This window comes from Erithacus rubecula, assembly GCF_903797595.1.
Source record: "Erithacus rubecula genome assembly, chromosome: 13".
NCBI lineage: Eukaryota > Metazoa > Chordata > Aves > Passeriformes > Muscicapidae > Erithacus > Erithacus rubecula.
Genome location: NC_136665.1, coordinates 7,582,167 through 7,606,032, shown reverse-complemented (window position 1 = coordinate 7,606,032; position 23,866 = coordinate 7,582,167). Strand labels below are relative to the sequence as shown.

The following is a 23,866-nucleotide window of genomic DNA, read 5'->3' as shown; positions in this document are numbered from 1 at the left end:
GCCAAATAACACATGTGTTTGTCCTGAATATAATTGTAACATTATAAACTTGTGAAGAACAAATACAAATTGAAAAATTCTTTGACAGTGAGCAGTGCTCCAAGTGTTGCACAGAACAGTGGAATTTTGGATCCACAGGCAATGAGCAGCTTGTCCTTTCTCAGCCTTGTCTGAGCACCTCACTCATCAAACTAAGCAAATTTAGGCTAATGCAGGAACAGTTCCATTGTGACACTTCAAATCAGGCTAAGGACAAGAATATGCTGCTTTTGGATGGTTGTAAACCTTGTCTCCTTTTGCTGCTTAGGAAATTAAGACAAAATCTACCACAAGAATTAAAAGCATGATTTTAACTTAGGAAAACACAAAAATTATTAGAGAATCAAGTCAATGATTTTGCCTACTGTGGAACCCTAGAAAAGGTTTGCATTTCCTAAATAATTTTCAATATCAATACATTTGAACATATATATATATATTCAAAATTTTATGCATATTGAAAATTACAAATAGAATTGTCAAAAAATTACTAGAAGGACTGGGAATTCTTAACAAACTTTTTACTTACAAACTTGGAAAATACAGCAACAAAATAAGTAGATAGATTATGAAAACAGATAAATACTGCTTGATTTTATTATTTTAAAATAAGACAACCACTCTCTTCAGTATCCCCAAAGGCAAGATGAGTTCTGGCTCATCCTGAAGTCCATCCCAAGTCCACAGGACCTGTGAGTGTCAAAATTTAATTTCTCCCTTCTTGAATTTGTAATATATGAAACCATTGAAAATAATTTATATATTCCTCTGGTGCTCCATTTGTTGAGCTCCTGATACCTTATTTTTATCTTGCTTATACCCACCCAGGCTCCAGCAGGACTAGAAAGAACAGAGTAATAAATTCTCATTTTCAGTAGATGGCAAAGTTACAGTAATACTTATGGATGTAACAGTTTCTATAGAAATCACTCAATGAAACATGACAATGTCAAATTAAATGCAATTCAATAAGTTACCATATTCTGTTTCTTTGCCACAGTACAGCATCACATGGAAAATTAAACTATTTAATCTATAGCATTACATAAACATTTTCTTACCTTATAAATGAAGAAATATTGTTTGCTAACAGGAAAATATTTTTTCCTCTATTCACTTAAGTTCGATGTGCATGAAAAGTGTAAAAAAATTTAAAAAAAACCCACTGAAACTATTCCTGTATAGGTAACAAACAATTTTACTTCTATTAATTAAACTAATGCTTTAATGGTGAGATTCAGACATAGTCATCTCCTTCAATCGATTTAGAAAAAAAAGCTTTTTGAGTGTTAACAACAGAAAATCAAATCAAATACGAACATCTTAATGTGCATGCAAAGTAATTTATTAATAGATTAAAATTTTTAAAAGCTCTAATTAGATGCAGCAGCAAGCCCTCTGATATGCAAGCAGTGAATTTGCCTTAGTGTATTAACTTCTATTAATGTTACTTTAATACATGCTTTGAACCAGAGATTATGAGCATCAGTTCTGCAGAAAGTTTGCTTTCAGGAATATGCTAATGGTAATCACCAAGGAAGTTTTCCAGCTGAATACCACAGTACAAGACATGCACCATTTTCCTTTTTTATTCCAGGCATCCTTGTAGAATTGTTCTGCTGATCAGGCAATTTATCCAAAAAACCTTCACCTCTGTGAGGCCATATTCCAGTGACAGCTCAGAGAATACAGGGCCAGTCAGAAATGGGAAATAAAGAACCTGGATGCTTTCAGAAACTTGCTGAATTAGGGTGGTAGGATGAAAAACTAAACCAGCAGAGTATCCCACCTGCTCCAACTAGCAAGCAGAACACCTAAAACACCCACAGAGAGATGGGATCCAACATAAAGGAAGCAAAAACATCCCACCTGTAACATCTTGCTCAGTTGTTGATAACTTCTAAAACTAAGGGATTTATTTAATATTCTGTGAGTTTGAAGAGGTTTTCAGCATTTTTCAAAAATTTCTCTTGGGATAAAAAGATTTTAAAAAGTCATAAGGCATCTCTTTGACTTGACAAAATGTATAAAAGAATATAAAAAAAAGAACAGTAAAAAGAGAAAAAAATATCCCAAATAATATAAATCCTACTTCCAAGAAATGATAACAGAAGCATTATATACTAATACTTGATGATTCAGAAGTATTTCATAGCCCAAACTCAATTTGCCAATTAAATGGAACATTTCTGCATTTCAAGGCTGTCAAATCTACACATATCTCAAGGACTCTGCATGTTTTCATCAGGGAGCATGTATTGGCAGATAGTGAGGAAACATAATTTCTCTATCCTAGAAGAAGTAGAAGCAAACAAATTTAGCTTTTTTGCAAGCAAATACAAATTACTGAACTGTAGTCAGAGAAAATAATTTAGTTACCATGAGATTTAAGCAGGGAAAGGGAGAAATATTTTTAGGTTGCCAATATTTCAAATTAGTCATAATTTGATCTTAGCTTAATTGCAATTACTGCTTTTCCTAATACTAATTTTCCTGCCAGCTGGAAAGTAAAATTGATTGAAGCTACTGTGTTTTTTTAGATGTCTCAAGTACACCACAACATAAAGAACATCACAAATATATATTTAAAAGAGCTCTGAACACAGAAATTTCTCCAAGATCCGGAGTGATTAACCTAATACCCCTAAACCATGGTCAGAATGTGTGTCATAAGGGAAGAAATACTGACTTCCTGATCTCCTGAAGATGAGTGGAATGGTTTTCCTGCCAGCAGGCACTTTAAATAGGATATACAAAACCACAGTGCTGTTGTGAAAACCTTTGCATAGATTTCCAAACATTCTTACAGTGAGAGTTTTGTTAGACATCCACTTTCTAACTTGGAATAAATACTGTTAATAAAAACCCACTTAAACCAATGCATATTTAAAACAACTAAAATATTAAGACTAACATTTCATAACAGAGATTAGTATGATATAAACCTCTTTCCAAAGGTCACATTGTACAAATCCTACTAATTTAAATGGAAATATTACCTTTGAACTGAAAACCAATTTGGCTTGTGCAACCAGTATGCACCCCAGTTAGGATGTAAATTTAGTGTAGCATTTACTACTGGTGTACAGCATGGTTTGAGGCATGGTACCAAACAGATCCAGCCCAGGAAATTCAGGTTTGAGTGTCTCATTAGCCCAACATCTGAGAGCACTACACCTGCACACTCACAGCTGTTCTTGAATGCACCTGGCTGTTTCAAGGCATGTATTTCCTGTTTCTAGGGATGTCTCCTGTATCTCCTGTAAGGAATAAAGGTGACTCTAACTGGTCCACACTATACATGGTTTAGAATCAGAGATTTTCAACTGAAAACAGGAGAGAAACTGGCCACAACAGCAAATAACCTAAATTCAGTGAGTGTCCCACATTTCCCATGTGCCAGCACATTAGCACTCCGTGGATAAAAACTCCTGAATGTAAGAAAAAGCAGACTGAGTGATGCTGTACTACAAAAGGTAGCTTGGACATCAGGAATCAAAACTGTTTTTATGACACAAAAACTACAGTAGTATTTTTTTCCCTTCATTTCACAGATGCTGGCAAGGTATTGAAATTTTGTAGTGTGTCCCATCACAAGACAGACAAAATAAAAGCCACAGATAAATATCTGTCAAGACTGCAGTTGAAAGGTATAATCTTTTAACTTGTCAGTCCTCATATATGAAAAGAAAAGGAAAAACAGAAAGGATACAACAGGAAAAGCATACAAATAGCCTAGTATTTATCCATTTGATTCTTGTTCCCAAAGAGAGAGAAAGTTGCCTGAAGCTTTTCAGTGCTTGTATCAATTGGGAAAATTTGTATGGTGCTACTAAAAAGGAACTTCAGCACCTAATTTTCCTCTGTTCTGTAAAAAAAAAAAAAACCAACTTTGTTTTTTAATAAATTTGAATAAATCTGAATACAGATATGATTGTTGGAGGTCTTTGGGAAAAAGAAAACCAAACAACAAACCAACAGGCTGGATCAGAAAAGACTTCCCAAACAGACACAGTATGAGGAGAGACAGAGAAATATCAATGTGCAATTGTGCCAGGTAGAAACAGGATTCCAACAGGAAGCAGCAGGAAGAAAAGAATCCCAGGCACTGGGGAGTTCAGGGCTAGAACAGGATGAAAGGACAATCACTGAGCCCAGGACAGAGGTGAGGAAGGCAAAGCAAAGTTTGCAAAGGAGCCAGACCTCCAACATTTATAGTGGTGCAGCACCTTACTGAGTCTGTAACACCAAGTGTGCCACCTCCAGAATTTTTTAGGGACGCCAGCTCCTCTTTTACAAAAGAAATTACTGATTTCAGCATCTGCATCATGAGTCTTACCACATGTAAGAGGAATATTACAGCACTTGCTATTGTAGGTTCATTCACATCTACTTTGACTCTCAAAAAAAAAAAAAAAAAAATTCTTTTGCCTTTTTGGTTTCTTCTGTATAGAAATTTGGCATTTCCTGTCTGAACTGTAGATATAAACATAAACTTCTCATTCTTAGACTTTATTATTAAAAGATGTCATCTACATGGCACCTCAATCTCATTGAAATGTATTTCTTCCTTCAACTTAATTGTTAATATTCTTTAAAATAGAAGTGAGTCCTTACTGACCTGTGCTCATTAAAAACTTGGTACTTCCCACAAGCCTGTGACTGTGTATTCTCAAGAGGTTTGTACTCAGGCAATTGCATTCTCACAGTGCAGTATAATCCATGCAAAATATTAACTGGAGGAAATAACTTTTACACTTTCCAAAAAAAAATAATCCAAGTTGTGTCATGCTGCTAATACAGACTGGATACCTGCACTCCTGAGAAGGATGAGACATCCCTAAGTATGCAGCCTGTAGGTACACCCGTACTTTACACTACAAAAGTGTACTGAAGGTGGAGAATTGCCACATGTAAATTGAAATCAAATTATTTGCTGACTTACACCTACAACAGCATTTCAGAACTCAAAAAAATTTCAAGGCAGAACAAAGACTGCATGCACCTACAGGCATTGAATTATTCTATGTGCAAAAACAAAACATGAGGAGCTCTGAGCCCTGCAGAGCTGGGTGACATCTCAGGGACAGTGGTGGCTCTGTTTGGAATGTCACCAACCCTCAGCCACACACCACGTGTGCAGGCCCAACACACTGCTAAAAATGAGAGAAAAGGGCATGAAATAGAAGGGGGAAAATAAAAAGAGAAAGTTAACAAATAAAAGCTGCCCCAAACTGCCATCTGACAGGAGAATCTATTTTCAATTCTGTTGTTTGATGTAGTGTAAAACCACAAACTAAGCCAAGAGAAAGTACTTTATCTTACCAAAGGAAGAAGTCAGAGCCAACCACCTTATCAAGCAGGAAAAGACCAAAATGAGAGAAATATGCTTTAAAATAGAGATGCTGGGGGATATTGTTTAATGTTGAGCTGTGGAAAACCAAAATGGGGAAGATGTTCTGTGAAGGTCCCTGGAAAAAACTTTCAAGGATTCTTGGTGAATATCCAAGTTCTGTGCTGCAAGGACTTCATTAACAAATGAATAGTATAACAATAATATCAGATTCAAGAGCTGAGGATTTTAGAACAGGTGGAAAGTCACCTGCTCACTTTCTGCCAAAGGCTACACAGGAGGCTCAGTGGACCCACCAGCCAATCTGAGATGACATAGCCTGCATTCCTTCCATATGTTCCTAAAGCAGAGTGACCCTGGTATATCTGCTCATTTACAACTAGCATACAGCTTATTTTGACAGTTTTTGCTCTTTCAAGGCAGTACATGTTCACAAATTTTTTAAAAAATATTCCAGTGAGAGACTTGAATAACAGCACTTCACCGGCGGATGGAGCTGATGAAATCAATTCCTGTGCAATAACCAAGGCACAGCTCACCAAAGAAGCTGCAGGAATCAGTTAAGGCAGCTTTTGATGCAAGAGCACACAGACTTGGTAGAGGGGCGGGTTGAGTCTTGGCAGCACGGCTAATAAATGTAATTACAATGATAAAAGCTCACAAATGGCTTCATTCTACACTGTCACTCACAGCACAACCTGCTATCGCTCACTCCTGCTGCACACAATGACCTTTGTCATGCCTGAGCAAACAGCTTCCCGCTGTGATTTGACTCTTACTGAGTGGCCAGATGGGGCAGTTTTGCTTCATTATTTGTGTCTGTGAAGTGGAAATGCCAACAGAAAGATTCATTACTGTCAAGATCATCTCTGCAAAGCTCCCTTGATTTATTAGGGCATAAACTGCTGTACTGGCTGTAATGAGACATAAATGTTCTGTAAAGCCTATGAACTCAAGAAGGAAATACACTGCCATCAAGAGGCTTGGGGCCTAATTTATTAACAGCTTCTGTCACACAAGCAGCACTGACTGTGGCAGTTATAGGAAAAAAAATGTAAGAGATTTGCCAATTACATGTTTACATAAAAGAATCTCTTCTATTTTTTCCTGAATTTTTTTTCAGGGCTGACAGGTGAAATGCAGTGGAATTGATAAATATGATGAAATATAAGCATCTCTCAGATTCTATTTAATGTTGAGATTATGATCCAGACTTATAAATCATAGGATAAGGAACCTTAGGATTCAAGTTATCTTGAAGGGAGACAATTCCCTGTCCAACTTCAGAGTGTTCTAGATTTTTTTAAGCCCTACATTTTGTGAGGCAGCCCAGATTCTCTTACAATCTTATTTGTATCATAGGATATTGCCTGCTTCTGTAATTAGCAGAGCACAACACTCCCAAAATATTACAACAGTTTATGATAGCAAACAAGTGTCAAAGAAACACTAGAGCTGCTTGTTTGTGTCTGCCATGAAGTACAGGCATTATTTGAACAGAATACATCAGCTACTTCACACTGAGAGCGTGTAAAGAGCACTTCAGCCATGCAGGAATAATTTAATATTCCATTGACAAAGGGCTTTTAACATGGGCAAGAGGAGTTGGAGAGGCTTTCACAGTCTCCAACCCTTAGGATTCTGTGTTTTTATCAGTTACAGATTCATCAGATAGTTAAACTGATGAAGCAAACAACAACCAAAATTAAAAACCCGTAACAACAATAACAAAACCCAAAATAACAAAAACACGGGACAGCTAAAACTGAGTCCAAATCTGCACCCATGGTAAAGACTCTTCTGCACATTCAGAGAGAATGAAACATTATGTTTACATTCAGTCAACACGTTAGAGAATAAATGAAAATATCCAGCCATAAAATTACGCTATTGCACAAAAGTTCCTTCTAAAATATTATTAATTTTTCATGTGCCTCTTCCAAAACTTAGAGACACACATGCACAGTGTAGACTAATTTTCAAAAGTCTCTTTTCAGAATACTGTTTCAGAAGAGTTTTTGCAAGAAGCTACGCCATAAAATAAATTAGTGGGAAATATACCATAATCTGAGCAGTTGTGCACAAACCCACACAGAACTTTTTACTAATAAATCAGAAAAAATAATGGAGAAAAATAAAAGTACAAAGATATTTCTTTATGATGACATGATCATCTCGCCCATACTTCTAATTTCATAATCCAGCCTCACTCAAAGGGCAATTACACTTTGTACTGGCACAACTCCTGTGACCAGCTCTGGATCATGTAGGTACTGCAATGCTGTTAACACTTGATTAAATATTCCTGTGGGAGTGAACACCAGGCTCTTTTGCCACTCAGCAACCCATTAATAAGTCACTTTGGAGAGAGGAAAATACATCTCTTTTGTTGAGCCTTTATCTTTTGGAAAGGCTAGATCTGTACATTAGTATAAAAAATAAAGTGTATTTGTATGTAAATGAACATAAAATTCATTACAGGTATTTCTAATGTACCTGTGTGACTTCCATTACATTAATATTCCCTGATGCCTCTTAAACATTCCAACATTTGAAAAGCAGCACACAAAGCCATAACTAAACCAGGTGTTTACTCATCTATTTCTAAATGATGGACAATTTTCTAATGAATTATGAAGTTTTGAAAACGCATGCAATATGGCAACATTACAACCCTTAGAGCTGAGCTCAAGTTCAACTATTTTCCCCCTCCTCAACAAAAACAGCTGTGGTTATTTACACAAGATGAGCATTTTTGTGCTGAATTCCTCTCCTTTTCCAGAGAGTCCCTATGGTTTAGATTGTGCACAGATCCTGTCCATCCCTGCTAACCAGTTATCCTTAAAGATAATCCTTAGTGGTTATGGAAGTGAGTCTCTGGAAGAGCATGTCTGAAAGTTGCTCTGGTGCAGAGTGGCACAATTCTACCAGAGTACCCTCCATGCGTTCAGGAGCTTGATGGAGGGATTAAGGGCATTAGCAAATTCCTTTCCTGAAAGGTTCAGTGTTTGTCAGCTGAGAAGTATGTTCTGACTGGTTGCCAATGATTAATGACTGTCATCTGCTTGCCTGGGACAAGAGAACATTTTGAGCTACTTTTCTGAAGGCTGTGAAGGGGCAGGGGGATGAAAAGACATCCCATACTTCCTTGCTGCTATGTGACCAAAAATGGCCTGACCTCAGTCTAGCTGTGTCTACTAACTTGGGAAAGGTATGTGAGTATTTTATCATGAACCAAACTATGATTTTGAAAATTTTATTATTTCTTATTGCTAATGCAAGCAGAGTACAGTCAAAGACTTCATTTTGATATTCACCTTTGCATACAATTGGTTATTGTATATAACACATAGGGAAGCACACATCAATTATATTGATGGTCCAATGCCTTGTTAATTATTGCTTGCTGCACACCAATTCAGAGCCAAGTGCATTTTTCTGTCTGAAATGGCACAAACATGACGTACCACAAAGGCATCCTCAGATGTCTGGCTCATCTCTAGTTTCCATACATGGTCTTTTAAGGAGATTCTAGGTCAGCCAAAATAAAACAGTTTGTTTCAAAACGTGGTGCCATATGTCAAAATGTACTTAGCCAGCCAGTAAAATTTTTAGCCAAAAATTCAGTATTATCAGATATGGTGCTAAAAACTCTGTACTCACAGTTTTCTCATGCTGTTTGTGTACATATTTGAATATTTTCTAAAAATTTGGGTTTGGTTGCTTAAATGTTTCAATTTTTTTTTTAATTACTGTCATAGTTATTAGAATGATGCTGATATAATTTTTTGTTAAAACATTTGTAAGCTAAGTATATATTATGGACTGAGTTGTGCCACCCATTTCAAAAAAATTCTAAACAGTTCCATTGGCTGTATAAATACTGTGGACACTACTCATCATGGAATCAGTGATAAGTCAGGGACATAGTCCCAGAACAGAACTTCCATTTTTACAGGATTATACTGAATAACAGAGAAGACACTGCTAGAAACTCCCTCCAGCAAAGGAAAACTTATTTCACAAGGCAGCTAACGGGATCTTTTGTCTTGGCAAATATTGCCCCCTGTGTGAGAGACAAAGAGAAAACTACTATTGATCTCTACCTAGAGCTATTTTCTAAAGAAATTCTTCCAGGAGAGCTGAGCACACAGTGTTGATGTATTGATCCAGCCTCAGGCAGTGTGTGCTGCCCACATGCCAGACTTCCCAGGACAGCACAGCCCAGGGCACAGATGTGCTGGTAAAGCTCAGATACTGGGTGTCCTAAATACAGGCCAGCAGAAAGACAAACACTGCATTTACAGCACTCTGAATGCCTCTGAGGAGACACATTGATATCCTGGTGATTCCCTGCCTGAATCAGAGGTGTGACCCTGTGTGCTGGGTTGCAGTGTAAAGATGCACCCAAGGTGTGTATTGTCTCACCATCTGCTGAAACCAGGTGGGGCAGTGATCCTTATCTCTGTGGGGGATATTCTCTGCTAATGGGCCAGCTGTTAAAAATAGGTGGGGCAATGTTCTTTATCTTGCCCATGACCCACCCTTCCTCCAGGGAGATATCTCCTGTTAATGGGCCATCGAGTCCCACTGGATGTCTGATAAAATTACATCATCCCATTGGGAGATGCTCTACCCAGGGGGAGGAGCCAAACATTTCCTACCTAGCTAAGATTTTCAACACCAAAGCTGCCCTTACCCACTGGTCTCCAGAGGACAAGAGCTACCAGGATCACTGCCAGGATTTCTACAGGATCACTGCTTCAACAAGACCCCTTCATCTGGATTGTTACCACCCCCTTACTAGTGGAGTGTCAGGTTGTATTCTGACTCTGTCAGTGGTTTTTCTTTTGTACTATTGCATGTATTTTATTTTTCTCTTTTTTCCCTATTAAATTTTATATCTGACTTGGAGTATCTCACTGATTTTTTTTTTTTTTTTTAAACCATCACACCCTGCTGCTGTGCTCCCAACACAGTACACAACAAATACAAGCAGTGCTGACCCACAGCACTGGAACAGTCTGTGGGACAATGAGGAGAAAAGAACTTAGTCTCACTAAAAGCCCAGAATAATTTCTGAAAGGTGGGATGTTTATGCCTTTCCAGCACAACACAAACCATAAGATTAGTATTCAAATTCTACATTAGAAAACAATGGGAATCTCAGACTCACTGTATTCCCTAGACAGATACTGTGGTTCTCACTTTAAATTGCCAACAGTACAACTGCAAAAAGGTGGTGCTCTCACAAACTGGGGACTGATGAGGGACTGCTTTTCACTTGCAAGTGACAAGAAATGGACGGACCAAAAGACAGTCTAACCAGAGTCACTTTTGCACACAGGATGAAATTCATCTTCTATGAATTTTTGTGCCGATAAAACTTGGTAGCATGAATATTTTATGAAAACTCACCCCCTAATGTGATGCAAACTTAGCCAAAGCAAATGTTTACAATTTTCACCCATCCCTACCACAGATGTTTCAGTATTTGGACAAAACTCTCATTTTATAAAAAATTCACCCATTTCTTTTTCACAAGATGAGCAAACTCAATAAATGTATACTCAGTTAATTTCACTCTTGCAGATTAAGTTAACAGAATAGACGAAATGCCAAGGATTTTTTTTTTTTTTTTTTTAGCAATAGTTAAAGATGTAGACTGAAATATGATTCACTGAAAGGCCAGTATTATTCAATCTTTTGCTTTTTCATGGTTGTACTACTATCTTGTATTATTAAATTAGCTAAAAAACACAGAAACAGACAATATCCAATACTGCCTTAAACATTATTAAAACCCCAAAGAATTCTCCTTCATCAGAGGCTGAAATACTGAACCATTTGATTAATTTAGAGAAAATACTTTATTTTACAACACTATCATTTTTTATTCTTGCCAAGAGGATTACCCAGCTTGCCTAGAAGATTTGTCTCTTGTCTCTGTCCACGCAAATTTCCAAATTTTACTTTAGGTATCATGACAACAGAGAGTATTCATCTTTCTAAAGGGTGATTGTGGCATTTTTTCTCACACAGGGATAGCTTGTTTCTACTTATTTTTAAAATAGGTGATGTGAACATAAAAATGTTACCAGAAGTTGCTGAATATTTCCAGACCCTACTGAAGCAGGAGAGCTAAGGACTTTGACTGTACAATTTGAGAAAGAAACCATTTTCCAGGAAAACAAACCCTTAAGTGGCTTCTGTCTTGAATTGTCCAGGCTCTGTAGGTGTTCTATTTCATAAACCTCTGTATAACACATAATTCATAATGTTTTATAAATATTTATAGCTATTCCTATTTTCATAATAACATGCAAAACAGCAGTCGTTGGCATATACAATTTACTACTACAATGGATTTTAAAGCCTTCTTCAATAGCAAGTTGCAGATGATTCAAAATCCTTCATGTGCTTCAAGATATGTCTAATGATGTAAGATGATAGAATAAAGACTTCTGTCTTCTAACAATGCACTAAACTCAGCTTCAATGTTAAGATCCAGCAAAATGCTTCCAAGAACTTGTAAGGGGAAACCTCTGCGACTGAACTGAAATCTTTACAGAAGTCAGTGCACAAATGATATCCCACAGAAAGAGAACATATTTATTCATATGTGCAAATCCCATTCTGTCAGTTCTGCACAGAGACAATTATGGCAAGGGTAGTAGAGAGGATTATGGGATGATGGAATTTAGAACCTCATAGAAAAGAATAGGTTTTTATCAGTTTTGCAGCAGATGTCTGCACATGGGAACGAAACACAAAGCTAAGTCTATAGAGACTGCCATGTTCTGCAGAAGTCTCAGAATGCAGTTAATGCTGTTATGCCAGTTTAGAAAAAGTAGGTATAAATACAGTGACATAAACAAAGAGTGCTCTTTAAATGGGTATTCTATAAAATGTATAACCACTAACAAAGTTAAAGATTCAACCGCTCAGAAAGAATCAGCAGACCCACAACAGAGTTCTAAAGATGGGATTGTTTGGATAACTTGTTTAGTTCTTAATTCAGTAAAGCGTTTTAATGTATGCCTGAATCCATTGCTTTGGTTAGCAGGGATGTAATAACTCACATATGTAAGCATTTCACTGAAATGAATCCTAAACTAGACATATATGAGCCCCTGCAAGGAATGAATCTTTCGTCCTGCCTTGATATATGTGCATGCATTGAGGGATTGTTCCACAGCCAGACACCACGAAGGATAACAGAGGTACTCTGGGAGAATGGTATATATGAATAATAATTTCATATAAACAACGTCTGTTGTACTTCCAAACCAGCAGAATTTGGCCTCTCAGAGTAAAATGAGCAAGAAATACCATTTGCTGTATGTAATGGGATGCCAACAAGAGAATACTATACCAAACATTTAACTTCCTCTCTTTGTAACATTCCCTTTCCAAACATCTCCTGAGATTTGATATTTAAACATGCAATTTACCAACCTTCTCAACTTAATGCAAATATCCAACAGAAGTTAAAGTTTCCCTGCGTAATGAAACAACACACTATGGCTTATTTTAATACAGTGAGAGTTACAGAAAATAGGAGTGTATGAAGATTTCATTAAGGGAAAAATGATACGGGAATGAACTAAGAATGGATCACACAAACAAGGTAGAAATACAGTTCAGAACTCAGACGAAACTGCCTGAAAACAGATATTTTTTTTGTGTGGTCCACAGTTTTCCAGGGTACTTGCCAAGTGCTTACAGGCTGTTGGAGTTTCCATACCTCACCAGAACTAGCAAGGAATCTGACCCATAGATTAGGAAAAGATGCAATAACCCATTTTCCTGTTTAATCCTCACAATTGCACTGTCTCCTCTACTCATAGTCCTGCACCAAACTGAGGCCATTCCTCTTAGTCACAAAAAAATCTTTAATCCTATTAAAGTGCTTGTTCACTACACAATACTAGTTTTGATTCAAGCTTAATCTTACATTAGAAAAAAATAGGGTTATAGCAGGACATAAGTACAGTTTTCTAAAACTTACTCCAAAATACATGTGAATTTTTCACTCTTCCCTGTTTGTAAAGTCAGTGAAAAGTTTTCACCTTGTAACTTGTGCTCTACAGACCAGAAAATACCTCTTAAACAAGTTTGCAGATCTATTATATCCTAATTTCAGACTTCTGGTGCGGGACCCAGAGATGAGTGAACATAACCCTAGTTTTATCTCTTGCACCAACTTAGTTTTCATCATAACTCTTCACTGTAGGGTAACGTTTAATATAAAATCACATTATTTAAATTCTTTCTAAAAGGCAAACTTTAAAGAAGAAATTTAACAAGACATTCAATCTAACATAATCTTAACTTTTTTTTGCTATCTATACTTAGTTTTAAAATTATATTAATCTAAAATAATTGTTTAGAGTACTGTATTATCCCTTTATTGTCCAAGGCAACCAAATGGGTTTTATACATGCAGTTTTGGTCAATTTTTAGTTTTTTAATTTTGTAATTAACAATATACATTCTTGATATTTTACAGACACTGTTGGTACTCATATAAAATAGAACAGCTCTGACAAACTTAAACATCTCTTTTCTGTCTGTAATGTTTAAGAAGATGCAAGCATTATAAAGAGAATTAAAACCAGCCTATAATCTGAATCCTGGCTTTTAGGATAACTGCAGCAGTTCTCAGTTTAAACCACACAAACTAAAATACAGTTTTTATTATGCTGTTAAAGAACTTCAAGAAATAAATGATCTCATCATTTCCTTTAGTATATGACACAATTCTTCACAAAAAAAACATTACCTCAAGAATAGAGTCCACAGAACAGAATTGACATATTTGTGCAAGTACCATGCCCACTTTAATTGTCTTGCTTCTGGCATGATAACTTTATTTTTAAAAACTAAGACCTTATAGCACATAAAATGTCAGGATAAGGTTTAGTTGTTTGGGGATTTTTAGTAAACAAATCCATAATATATCAGCTTCTTATTATGATATTTGCTTAAAATGTTTTGCTCTCTCTTGTTAATAATGGCCTTCAGCCAAACATTTCAGCAACAAGGAGTTTTATGCCAGAGACAAATAACAATTATTTGTAGTCATCTAGCCACTTTTTATGGACATCAATTTTATCTCAAATTTTGGATCTCTCTATATCTACATACTACATAAAAGTTAACTTCTTTTTTAAAAGAAGTTTTTTCTTTTTGTGTTTCTGATAATCATGAGTTCCCAAAGAGTACTTTGGATAATCTGTTTCAAATTGTGGATTATTCTCCATTTAGATTGTCCCTTACTTTTAAGGTGTTCTGTATGACTCATGGCTGATTCACCTTTGTATCTATTTCTGATTATATCATAATTATTAGCATGGTAAGACCACTTTTAATATGCATTTTCATTGGGTATAAATTATCATTCCATCTAAAATTCTTCAAACATTCAGAAAGCATTAGCCCCTCCATTATTCTAGCCAACAAGAGTCTGCACACAAGAAGCATTAATCCTTCCTCTGGCAATCCATATATATCCTGAGGATAATATTTAATTACCATTATCTTCACAAAAAACATCTCTCCATTTTTTCAATTTAAACACTGCAGGATAAGTTTCTTCATGGCAAATTAAATTGATAAATGACTGAAAAAGAAGTCTTAACTACTCTGAGTGTCATATAAAAGAATTCAAGTAAAAACACCAGTGACAAATTTGTAGAAATCATTATGGTTGTTTTGACCAAAAAAAAAAAAATATTCACTGAAACAGCACCTACCAGCCTATTTCTCTCTAAGAGGACAAGTAATAAGGCAAAATAAAACCTTTTATAAACTTTTATTTTCCCCCCAAAATGAAATCACATTTGAAGCAAGAGCCTTGCTGTGAGGAGTTGTTCCTCTTTATCCTGAAATCAAAAACGTCTGTTTGATCTCATACCCCACCTCTCATTATACTGAAGGAGTGCCTAAAAAGATAAGCAATTAATATAAGTTACATCATAGCTTGAAAGGCCTACGAAGTGTCTGGACCTTCCTTTGTTCTTGAGATAAGCAGTAATAAAGCACCAGGTTTGTGTAGCAGTAATGGCATCTCCCTCCAGAGTACGTCAGACTCCTCAGAAAAAAAAAAAAAAATCACTTTAATAACATCCAGACAGGGCTGCACATGAGACACTTGGTTTGTTCTATGAATGCTCCACGTTGCCAACACTGCCACATTCCTAAGATACAGAATTGGTCAAAGGCCTGCAGAAAGGTTTCTAAATTGGTTAAAGGTCTGCAGAAAGGTTTCTAGCTTGGTTAAAGGTCTGCAGAAAGGTTTCTGACTTGGTCAAAGACTTGCAGAAAGGTTTCTAGTTTGGTTAAAGGTCTGCAGAAAGGTTTCTAGCTTGGTTAAAGGTCTGCAGAAAGGTTTCTAGATTGGTTAAAGGTCTGCAGAAAGGTTTCTAGCTTGGTTAAAGGTCTGCAGAAAGGTTTCTAGATTGGTTAAAGGTCTGCAGAAAGGTCTCTGACTTGGTTAAAGGTCTGCAGAAAGGTTTCTAGATTGGTTAAAGGTCTGCAGAAAGGTTTCTAGCTTGGTTAAAGGGCTGCAGAAAGGTTTCTAGTTTGGTTAAAGGGCTGCAGAAAGGTTTCTAGTTTGGTTAAAGGGCTGCAGAAAGGTTTCTAGTTTGGTTAAAGGGCTGCAGAAAGGTTTCTAGTTTGGTTAAAGGGCTGCAGAAAGGTTTCTAACCCTGTGCATGGCACTCAGGAAGGGAAAGGGGATTTGTCAGGGCTGCAGTGCCACGACACAGCCACCATTCCCTTGTAGCCTGTTTTCAAAGCACTCTTTAATTTCTTTGGGATCATTTTCATGCCATGTCTTCATCTTCCTTTGCTAGAGGGTAATGAAAGTCTCCTCCAGAATCTAAATGTTTGGGGGATTTTACATATACCCAAAGCTCAAACATTTATTGCATGTGTACAGCAGTTTAAGCCAATAGATTGTGGATCACTAAATAACCTCACTAAATAGGTTTGTAGTTAAAAAAAAAAAAAAAAAAAAAAAAATTAAAAAGCAGGACAATTAAATGTAAATATTTATTTCATAGATCTTTAATATAAATGAGCAGATTGAAATTAAGAGCTTTAGTGGCCAATTTTTACCAGGAATGACCAAATATTTTCTTAAATATTTAAGAAAGCCAGATATTATTAAATGTACTATAAATACTGATCCTGTAAAAGTATGCATGAAAGTCCCACATAATTAAGGAGCTATTAGCTATTAACTGATTATTATTGCCTGCAAATTTAGTATTCTATTAAGAAATCAAATCTAAAGCCAGCAAATTTTAAGGTGTTGCTCTCTGGATCCAATTATAATTTTAAGTACTGTATATAGATCCAGAGACCTGCCAGACTGTGAATTTTTTCCTATAAAGCAGATGTAAAAGCAGGTATAAACACTTAAAAGTCATGGAACTATTTATATTTTAATTTTAACAGTTCCATTCAGACACAGGCAGCATTGGCTGTTAGATCTTTGTACACCATAATCATTTAGCAGTTGGAATAAAGATGTTATTGAAGTTATGCTTTATATTCACCCTACTTGAAAACTTAGCAATGATAGAAACCATCTTAAATCTCTGCCTTGTTCTAATAGTTCATGAGCATAAAGAAAATATTACTGTGCCATACAAAATTAATTCTACCCAGAGCCCTCAGAATAATAGGAGACAGACAGATGAAGTTCTATTCCCTATTACTTGCCCAGAAAAAGAAACGCTGCAGAATAACTAACAAGGTAACTGGATACAGAGGTATTTTTATCCCAGATTCTCTAGCTGGATTTGATTCTAGAAAATGAGGAAACTGTAGGTGAGATTTTGGTTTCCATTTGACTTGACTTAGTGAGGAATTAGTGCTTCTGGTTTTGCATGCATCTAGCATAGAGCTATTTCACATAATTATGAAAGCAAATGCTGTTCAGACTCAGACACACCCAAAGAGGAGGATAAAGTTCAAACAATTCAATGATTCTTTGTCTTTCTTTTTCAGATTTTACCTATGGTACAGTATCATCAAGCAAAGACCCCTCAGGCCAAGGGAGCAGAACATCTCTCTCTGGCTGTCATTAAAGGTCACAAAGTTGACCACCTGAGTGCTGCATTTACCCCCATGAGACAAGAACACTAAAAGTACTGAAATACTGATTTCCTCTTGATCTCAATTGCTCTCAATCATGATTACAAAAGAAATTCAAATTCTTTTGGGCTTCTCCAAAAATAGGTTTTGTAGAAACACAGAACTTGACAGCCACATAAAAACAAAGGGGAAATGCAGGAGAGAAAAATTCTGCAGGCACTGGGTCATTTTATCCAAAGGAGAAAAAACATCATGAGATTTCATGGAGTTGCCAGTGAGTTAATTGGGTTTAAAATTGTTACCTCACACATTCATGCAACAGAATTTACTGCATTATTTTCCTTTGCAATGTCACAACATTCTGAGAAGAGCCTTGCTATATTCAAAATGACAAAATATGTAAAATAATATTTAAGTAGGTACTTTCTGTTCCAAGTTTACTAATTTTCAATTAGTGATTAAAATGGCTTTCAGCTGAGAACCTGACAAAGCTTGAAGCTCTGTTAATATCTCTAATCTCATCATAATTTCCTTTTTTGATGTGCTAAGGCATTTCAGCAACATTTATAAGATTACTCTTCATGGAATTTTTTTGTTATTGTTGGAATTTTCAACTAGAAAGGAAGTAGGACAGTTTAATTTAAGGGAAGATCATTACTGGTACTATCTACTGATAGCAGACCTAAAGCATTATATTTCCACATAGTCACATCTACCTGTCTGCCTGCATCCCCTACCCAAGGCTTTTCAACCTTTTAAATTAGAATAAGGGACCTAGAGAAATACCTAAGTGCAGTATTTTGCTTGGTATCTAAAAATGCATTTGGATCTCATATTAAGAGCAATAACATAGCATGGTACCAGAAAAAAATCTGGTACAAATCAAATCAAAAAGATATTCTGAGACTTGATAGAACATATTAAAAAAATAAAATTATTTATTGTAAACAAACACTTCCTTGGTACTATTCTTTCAATACTTATTTCTGCTAGATGATGAAAAGCTGAGCCTTTATAGGAGATGTATAGATTTATTTACTCTTGTGGATTAATTATTCCCTTTTTGGTACTTCACGTGGCAGAGTCACCTTGAACGAATCACAGAAATTTGAAAGTACTGAATGTAAGTTTCATGAATGAGGAAAATTATGTATATAGCACAAACTCATTTCTAATGCGTGAGAATCAGCTCCTTAATATTGCACTTATGGCCTTATGAAAAAAGGAAATAGATGTTAACAACTAGTCACATAAATAAAATATAGTGTTTTATAAAAATAGCATCTACTAGATTTACATTTAAAGTAGCAGAAGATACTAAGTAAACATAGGGAAATATTTTCGGGGTTTTTTATTCTTTTGCTGAGGGAGAGAGACTCATAAAAAACCCAATAAAATGAAAGCATTCCTTCTTTCAAGGAAACAGTCCAGAAGATAATTTTAATAGTCTTTTGATGGTCATAATTTCCCAGTTCATACAAAATATCAGGCTGATTTCCTTCAAAAAACTCAATTGCTTAATTTAAGCTACTTTGGGCATTCAACTGGACCATTTTATTCCCTTTTCTAATCATTGCAACATGACTTTATTTTAATGCATTATCAGAAGGAAGTGGATTTTTAATCAGTTGTTAGGCAGAATATATCTCCAATAAAATGTAATAAAGTTCTCTTTTCCCTGTTTATATATGCGCATATATATATATTAAGAATATCTTTTATGAAGACATAAATGGTTTGGAAAAAGGAAGAAAATATGAATTGTTGTTTATATCCTGGAAGTTTGTATTCACTCTCCATCTTTAGAGATTCTCACTGATAAACTTCTAAAGTCTCCACAGTTGTATAAAGATTTTTTTCCTTTCTATAAAAGAACAATATGATTATGTTGCAACTAATTATAAACCATTTACTATCATCTAACATTAGATCAACTATAACTGAAACTGGTACTGTGCTGACCAGGTAATTGAGGTAAACAGAAACTTCAGAATTTACCTAAATTAGAATTACTGCCTTTTCCACTGTCCATCCCAGAACCAAATTGCAGGAAAAATATAAATTAAAAGAAAGATGGCAGGCTAATACATAGATAATAGGGGAAAAATGCACATGGAAGAAAATCTACCAAGCAGTTCAAAGGTGTGATTTGCAAATATAAAAACCAGCTTTGGAGAGAATAAAGAGGGTGCAATGCAAAGGCAGTGAATTTCAAGTGCATGGCATGCATAATTTCTAGGCACACTGACAGTGCAAATATGTAGGATATTGCATTTTCAATAAGCCTTCCTTTTGAGAATAACAAATCCAACAAAGACATTAAAGCTCTAATGCATTAAAGTGTACATATGGAAATCTTTTACAATTTTCATACTGAAACATTTCAGGCTGAAAAGAGGAGAAACCGATTTTTTTTTTCCATACGTGTTCCTTAAAATACAATTTTCAAGGCTGTATTAATACATGAAATATTTTTAGAAGAGTTGAGTAGAATATTGCATATGAGCTGCTCCCCAGACACCATGTCCTTGCTGAACAAGGCAGGACTCTTCACAGGAGGCCTTTGCAGAATTCCCAATGGGAACCTCTCCTGCTGCTTTTTGCAGCAGCTGTGCTGAGCATTGTTATCTCAGATAGAGCTGTGGATTAGCACATGAAAGATACACAACACGTGTTTTCCTGAAAATACTTAGCTGACTCTTTCAGAGAATTCTTTCCTTGCTGATTTCTTACGATAAGAGTTTCCTCACAGTCTCTTAAGAGAGGAATTAACTCCAAAGAATAAGAAAATACAGCACATCAGAGGCACATCCTTCGGAGAGATTCTGTGAATCTCCTCCAACACCCCTTTTTGCTAAAGTAAAATGTTCTCATGGAATATTTGTGGACTTGAATTAGAGGGAATCCCACTGAATAAGAGAGGAAGGATTGCCACTAAACTTTGAGCTTCTACTTCTTCTTTCCAGTGGAATAATATTATGTTTGCATAAAACAGAGCTAGAGAAGCCACTCAGAAAATAAACAGAATTCTATAAAAGAGAAGCACAACCAAAATCTGAAAATTAAAACAAGTATTTTTTCTTTCCCAAACTACAGAACCCCATGCAGCACAGTCATATTAATCAAGTTCTTGCTCAAACTGTACTTCAAAATGTGTGGTTGTTGCTTCCATAGGCATGTAACATGACAAAGAACTACAAAAAGTTCCTACAATAGTCTCAAAACTTGTTTTATCAGAAGATAAAATGTAGAACAAAACTATTACACATAAAAACACAAGGCCCACTAGAGATTCCTCATCAGGTAAATTCAAAGAATTTCTGCTCTACTGTGAAATATCCACGTTATATAACAAGGGAATTTAACTCTGGGCAAATTTCTTTATATAGATCAATAGAGCCAGACACATTTTTAAATCTTACCATCAGCTCTATCCCTCACTCTGCCAAATGAAGAAATTAAAAGTACTACATCTGCTCTTCTTTGTGTTATAGCAAGCCACTCACTGTCCACAGTACATACTCATCTTTAGCTTGAAAAAGCATGGAATTATTAATGTGCATTTTGGGAGAAAAAAAGAAAATCTTTTTCATGCTTAATGATGTGTCTCAGGGGAATGACAATATAATGCTCAAAAGTGTAACCTGGAGGGAAATAGTGCCTTTATATCTTATTAGCCTAAGTTCATTACCACAGCAAAAGGCTCCCTTCTATCCTCAGGCAGTATAATATAAGCATCTATTTTTTTTTTTAATTGTTATTAGTGATCCAAAATAATTTATAGATCATTAGAAAAATTGTTTCTGATTTTCAATAGACATACACTTTAGATTAGATATGAAGCTTTGGGTTTTCCATTCAGCAGAGGTGATAACATACTTACTTTTCTGTCTGGCCAGTTGTATTTTGCAAATATTGTATCATATGTGTCCACAGCTCCATCAGTGATCAACATTATGGCTTGGCTGCAAATGCTCCCTTGTCCTGTGTGATTGAACTGTAAAAGGACACAATCATTAGGAACAGCACATTTATATATGTCCTGTTTTTTAAGGATAGATAGGATCATATGGGTAAACAGGGGTTTTGTCAAATCTCTAGTATTCTTTGAAGAAGTAAAAAATATTCAGGTTGAAAACATTTTATCACAGATTTTATGTTCTTGATGAATTGGAAAATAAGAAACATACGTGAATATAGCACCACCAAAAATTAAAATGGTATTCCCCTGGTTTTGATAGATGATAAGTATTGATGCTTCTATAGGGTTTGCTTTGATTTAAATATCATTTTAAAAGAACACATTACACAAAAAGAAGAAATGAATGATGATTTTTCTGTGAAGTGCAGGAGATACACAACTCATAGAGAGACATATGACTGTTCATATGGCATTCATTCATATTCACTCTGCATTCCATATGCTATTTTCCTTAAAATATTTATCTGGGAGAACCCAGTTCTTATTTATATATTCTGAGATTCTCCTATTACCCAAAATGAGTACATATGAGTAATTCAGGCTGCTGAAGTGCAGCACTTGAGCACAGGTACTCAGACAGCAATCAGCAATCCTCTGAAATATGCAAAGGAAGCTTCATCATTATACAAATGGGATTTTCTCCTGTCAAAGAGCAAATACATTGGACTGAGTCATAACATGAGCTTTGATCTCTTCATTCTGGAGTTGGTGCTCTGACTTTGAATCCATGTGTCTCCATTAGCTTTAGTTGCACAATATTTGTCTGTGTATTACCTTTTGTATTCAAGTAATTTTAGGGAAATATCCATCTTCTAGCAAAAATAATAATAAAAAAAAAGCCAAGTTGCAAAATTATTTGATTTTTAATTGCTCTGTATGAACACTTAGAAAAAAAATCGATGAAAATGTCAATAAATGGGATATTACAATTACTTGTAGTTTTCATGTACATTATCACATTTGACGATGCACATTTGAGGTCAGGTCATTCTATGGCCCCTCTCTTGATGCTGAGAAATCCAAGCAAGAATTACCTTGTCCCACCTCATCAGCCTTTCTATGCCTCAGAACAGGGTGGTCCCATTTAAGAAACAGTAACCTATATTGATAGGTAAATTATTCTGCCTGCTCCTGCAGTCATGAAAAAATTATTCAGAGTATTCCTGGTTAGATTTGCACTACCAACAACTCTGTCTTTTAAGGTTTCTGCAGTCTACTCACCCTTACATATTCACTGTTTTTCCAAACTCCAAAACCCACTTTTTCTAAAAAAGTTCTCCTAAAAATTTCATTTTTTGTAGAAATGCCTACAGTAGAAAAGGGTGGGTGGTGGTTCCAGGAGTCTTCTGTGTTTTCTGCCTTTACATTTTTTTGTACTTGAATAATCACACCCACATTCAACAACCATTTCTATCCCCTGCATCTCTTCTCAAGATCAGCTCCTTTTTCATCAAATAGAAACATCAGCTAACAGTAACAGAAACACTCTGCCTTAAAGAGCAGCTAATGTGGATTTACAGAGTTAACAGTATTGTGATCACTGCCTGGGTGAAGACACTGTAATTTGCAAGGCAATCACTCCTTAAAATTCCCTTGTTGTGGTGGGTTTTCCAGTCTTAACCAGAACCAGAGTTATTAAAGTGGAATTCCTTCATGATCTTACAGCCATTATTTTCTCATAAAGGTGAACTTACTTTGTCTAGGGATAGCTTCCTCACATGGACAATATATTTTAAAGGGGGCAAGGTATCTTAAAAGAGAAATTAATGAAGGGGAAATGCCTTTGTACATTTATTTTGAAACACCACTCTGTATGCATCTGCATTATTCTACACAGTTATCTGAATATTTTGAAGAATGAGATTAAATTCAAATACTTTGATGAGTAATATCTTCTCATATTTGTCTAAAACTTTTAATTTTATTGAATAGCAAGAGTGATGAAAGTGTTTTCCATAATAATAACAATGACAAGGGGCTTATGATGAACTACAATTAACTCAGTGATTCATCAGTTAGCAGCAAAAATTTCAATGCATCCTGACATTTACAGCATTTGGTTGTGATTAACAGTCTTTGAAATGTCACAGAATTTTATTTAATTGGCTATGATTTTTTTTAAAGGTAATCACTGCAAAGAGCACATTTGTCACCAGAAGAGATAATTGCAGTTGTCACATGACATAGTAGGTGTCTAACTACTGTACCAAGCACTTCTGTATTCTTACCCTGTATAATGTACACTGCATAAATTGACAATTGGGAAGAATTTGGAAGTGGAATTTTAAGCATGCTTTTCAAAGATATCAGTAGCAAACATCTTCAAGTCTTGACAACCATAGCAAATACTGAAAGGTAATTGCAAGGCAAAATTGACTGAGTTT

The 23,866-nt window shown here is 35.6% G+C and overlaps 1 protein-coding gene across 2 annotated transcripts in view; it reads right to left on the bottom strand.

Annotated features, from left to right (window-relative positions):
* CACNA2D3 (calcium voltage-gated channel auxiliary subunit alpha2delta 3) overlaps positions 1-23,866 on the bottom strand; it is a 378,091-nt gene that overhangs the window by 164,155 nt on the left and 190,070 nt on the right. For both annotated transcript variants that reach the window (XM_079316838.1, XM_079316837.1), the window contains exon 11: positions 21,384-21,497. In XM_079316838.1, the coding sequence (XP_079172964.1) occupies positions 21,384-21,497 (114 nt within the window). The remainder of the gene's footprint in view (positions 1-21,383; positions 21,498-23,866) is intronic.